Source organism: Palaemon carinicauda, chromosome 4, assembly GCF_036898095.1.
Source record: "Palaemon carinicauda isolate YSFRI2023 chromosome 4, ASM3689809v2, whole genome shotgun sequence".
Lineage (NCBI taxonomy): Eukaryota > Metazoa > Arthropoda > Malacostraca > Decapoda > Palaemonidae > Palaemon > Palaemon carinicauda.
In genome coordinates this window covers 22,471,191-22,475,765 of record NC_090728.1, presented here as the reverse complement: position 1 = coordinate 22,475,765, position 4,575 = coordinate 22,471,191, and the positions used below count along the sequence as shown (strand labels likewise).

The following is a 4,575-nucleotide window of genomic DNA, read 5'->3' as shown; positions in this document are numbered from 1 at the left end:
TATCTCTTCTTTCATATATGGGATATCCGCACTACGATTCCTTATTTCTTATCCTCTGTCGAAAGTGATGGCTTGAAGGGAAGCGCGTGCTAGTCTCATTAAAATAGTGTAGAGGCAGGAATAAAAAAATACTCTGCTTAATATCAGGTTTACAGAATAGGTTATACTTGCTACACAGGATAACATTTATGTTGTTATTATTATTTACATACTGACGTAAGGTGCAAAACATAAGGAATCGTAGTGCGGATATCACATAGGCCTATATGAAAGAAGGGATATCGGGGAAAATAGATAGATATTCGGTCAAGAACAGGAATGTGGGAAAATACTAAGCAAAATAATACGAAAAGAAACAATGTAAGACTATTTAAACTGATAGGAATAGGCCGAACCATATTACGAAAGAAAAAAACAAATTGTGTCTACGAGTCAGAAGGGATCGTTTTTCCGCCAGGCCGCTACAGGCTATTCTTTCACCTCCCCATAAGTTTTCACAAATATCGGGTTTTATTAATTCCATGTTTTTGGTAAGTTCTGGTATTCAAAGAAAGTTTATAATAACATGTTTAACTTATGCTGAGTGTAATCTATCCCAATTTGTGTTAAAATATGTGAAAAATTACAAAATTACAAAGCGTGCATCCGAAAACAAGCTGCTGTCGTTGACTTCGGCGGAATGTGTTATTAAATTTAGACTTACCAAGACGATTCTTTATAATATATTTATTCTTTCATATTGTTTATTGACAAAACATATATATGATGGAGAAATATAGGTTAATAAATAAGTTTCGATTCACATTACTTGGTAATAATTCGAGAACAATGAAGGTGTTCGGACAAAAATACTTCCGACCAATCAGGTATCAGGAACCTTTCCGAGCTAAAAGGGCACCCCTGTGAGTCAAGTGCAAATATGCACCGCTATAAAAAATAGACTATAGTTTGAAAATTACAGCTAGTCTAGAAAATTAGCGAATTTAAAAATTACAGCTAGTTTAAAAAGGACAATTGTTTGAAAACATTGTTTATAAGTATTTTATCAAGTTTATACATTTCTGGGCTATTGTTGATCAATTCTACACGATTTTTCTTTATGATACATGATACGTGTAGCTTGTTCTCTGTATTCTTTTACCCGAATTGTAATGTTACCTGATTTGTGAATTTTACATTAAAACCTTGACTCACCAATTATTCCTGAATTTGACTACCCACCATGAAGGATGAATTTTGCTCAGTTACTGGGTGTATGCAGTAGTCCTGAAAAGAAGATAATTAGAGCCATCTTGAAGACTGTGTATAAGATCAATGTAACTGAGGCTCAATTATTTTCAACAAAACTTGCCTAAAAGAGGGTCTACTACCAAAATATACAAACTTCACACTGCACGACCCATCAGCCTGAGATGACCCAAGGACCAGTGACTTCAGTAGGTCCCTCCTCCAGAGACAACTCTGTAACAAGAATAAAGTGAAAGGTGAGCTCTTGGAGCGCTTGAATGGTCTGGTGGAGGAAGGGGAAGACATCAAATGGAATCCTCGCAGATCAGGCTCGGAATCTGTTACTTTTGAATATACCAACATTAGCAGTGATGCATCCAGCGACGACAACGAAGACGACCACCATGAAAAAACTGTCCACCTTCCCCTGAACAGCTTGGCATACCCAGACAACATCCGCCAGGCTATCCGTACCCTTAAGGAATGTGACTGGGCTAAGAGGTTGCGAATTATTCATAAGAAACTTATTGAAATTAATGGAGGCAAACTCCGTATCCCTGAAACCATGCAAGAATGTATTAATATATCCTCCTATACCTCTACAACCATCCAGTATGGAATACTCCGGCTGGGGCTGAACTGCCACTTCATATCGCCCCCAAAACCCACAGATAAGAGGCTAGAAGTTGAGCTTTTTATAGACTCTATCCTTAGTCACTACGAGAAAGGGGACCTTAAAACAACTGATGACCTCTAGCCTCTGCTCTTGGCTGAAGCCCTTACGGATCTTGGAAGATACAAGACTGGCATCGTCTCCAGTGACATGAGGGAGGCAGCCAGGGAGCTGAGGAAGGAGGCCCATGTGACCGTGAGGAGAGCTGACAAGACTGCTGCCTTTGTCTTGATAGGTACGGAAGAGTATCACAGCAAACTTGACCAGATATTGGGAGATTCATCCAAGTTTGAAAAGCTCTCCTACAACCCCACCGAAGAGATCAAGAGAGAGACCAACAAGACAATTGGAAAAATTAATACAGCCACAAACGCCGTCCACTTCCAGAACATCACTGAGGATCTTAGCCCTGGTTACCTATATGGTAATGGGAAGACTCGTAAGAACGGCAACCCACTCAGACCTATTATCAGCCAGTGCCCGACGCCGAAATACCACCTGACAAAAAGACTTAACAGCCTCTTGACCCCTTATGTTTTGAATGAGTACAGTGTCGCCTCATCTACTGAGTTCCTGGGTAAGCTAAAAGGGTCCCCCACCAGTGGCACCATCGCTTCACTGGATGTGGAGTCCCTTTTTACTAATGTACCTGTTGGAGAGACCATTGACTTGATCCTGGAGAGAGTCTACAGGGACCCTTCTACTCCAACCCTGAACATCCCCGAGGAGGCCCTCCAAACTCTGCTTGAAGTATGTACTAAGAAGTCCCTTTTACCACACACAGGGACCACACATATATACAGAAGGATGGTGTGGCGATGGGCTCTCCCCTTGGTGTGCTCTTTGCCAACTTTTATATGGGAGTGGTTGAAGACAGGGTTTTCTCACAAATACGTCGTCCAGACGTGTACGTGAGATACATAGATGACACTTTTGTCATGGCTCCTTCTACCCAGGACATGGAGACTCTCTGCAGGACGTTTGAGGAATCCAGCTGCCTGAGGTTTACAGTCGAACATAGCAAAATTGGACGGCTGCCCTTCCTAGATGTTCTCATATCTCCTAACACTACCGGATTTGATACTAGTGTGTACATTAAGCCCACTAGCCTTGGGTTATGCTTGAATGGAGACAGTGAATGCCCTACCAGGCACAAGGCCTCCACCATCAAGGCCTATGTCCACAGAGCCCTCTCCCACTGCCCCTCTTGAACTGCCATACACCAAGAACTCGCCCGAGTCGCCCAGGTCTTGGTGAACAATGGCTACTCTAACAGACAAGTTTGCCATGAAATCAAGCTAGCCATGGACACCTGGTACCAGGGCAAACAACCGACTGTGAAAAGGGTATGAGAGACATAATAAAGAGTCACGTCTCCCCTGTGGATAAAAACACAGAGGTTGTTGACTATTTATTATCAAACTAACAAAACGAGGTCTCTAATCATGAGGAACAACTCAGCCCCGCCGACTTAGGATATTCTCCGACAGACCAACGTGGTCTATTCCTACTTATGCCCTGTTCCAGGATTCTCTGGACTTTACATAGGAATGACCACCATGTGTCTGTCAAAGAGACTGTCTTGTCATGTCCAACAATTTGCAATAAAAGCTGATGCCCTCCACGTCCACAACAACATCTAACGTGAGGAAATAATCAAGAACACCGAGATCATAGGCCATGCTCCAGATAGCAGGAGACTTCGCATACTTGAAGCTTTTCTTATTCAGAGAGAAAAACCGACTCTCAACACTACCCAGGAAATATTCCTCCTCCCCTCCTGTTGAAGTTACAACACACGGAAAAGTAACCCAACCAACCATGACACCTCCAACCAGGACAACCCAACAGATCAAGACATAACCAGCTCAAACATCTTTGATCAGCGACAGGATAGTCTGCCTAGCCTACATATCCTCTCGGCGAGTGCTCCCACCAATCAGAGCCCAGCTCCCAGAGGACAAGATGGTGACTCAACACCTAGGAGTGAGTGGGAAGGCAGTCTGACTGTTCTACAGCCGCTCTCGGCGAGCGGCTTAGCCAATGAGGATCAGCCATTCTATTCGCTCCGCCCACGACGCTCGAGGTAGCCAACGAAAAATTCGCTGCCTTTCTGCTTAAGCCAGAATTGCCGTATATAAGGACGTAGCTCTCATCGTTTTGAACACTCTAAGTCTGAGGAAGGGAGACAGCACTCCCGAAACGCGTAGCTTATTCTCTGTATTATTTTACCCGAATTGTAAATGTTACCTGATTTGTAAATTTTACATTAAAACCTTGACTCGCCAATTATTCCTGAATTTGACTACCCACCATGAAGGATGAATTTTGCTTAGTTACTGGCTGTATGCAGTAGTCCTAAAAAAAAGATAATTAGAGCTATCGAGAAGAGGGAGTATAAGATCAATGCAGCCGAGGCAGCCATTATTTTCAACAAAACTTGCCTGAAAGAGGGTCTACTACCGAAATAAATAAATAATAATAATAATAATAACAATGAATATATTTATTTATTATTGATGTTATTATTATTGCTATTATTATTGTTGTTGTTGTTATTATTATCATTATTATTATTATTATTATTATTATTATTATTATTATTATTATTATTATTATTATTATTATTAGCAGTAGTAGTAGTAGTATTATATATGAGAACTGATACTTGAAAG

The 4,575-nt window shown here is 41.4% G+C and overlaps 1 protein-coding gene across 1 annotated transcript; it reads left to right on the top strand.

Moving 5' to 3' along the window:
• Positions 1–2,050: 2,050 nt before the first annotated feature.
• LOC137639307 (uncharacterized) lies at positions 2,051–3,111 on the top strand. Its single transcript, XM_068371586.1, has 2 exons — positions 2,051–2,650; positions 2,857–3,111. The coding sequence occupies exons 1-2, from the start codon at positions 2,051–2,053 to the stop codon at positions 3,109–3,111; spliced, it is 855 nt and encodes a 284-aa protein (XP_068227687.1).
• The last annotated feature ends 1,464 nt before the right edge of the window (positions 3,112–4,575 follow it).

What these genes read in the sequence shown, in the direction of transcription:
- LOC137639307 (XM_068371586.1), top strand. Translation starts at nt 2,051, where the DNA reads ATGAGGGAGGCAGCCAGGGAGCTGAGGAAGGAGGCCCATGTGACCGTG. An exon ending in CCCTCCAAACTCTGCTTGAA is followed by an intron (nt 2,651 to 2,856) that starts GTATGTACTAAG and finishes CCTTCTACCCAG; the next exon opens with GACATGGAGACTCTCTGCAG.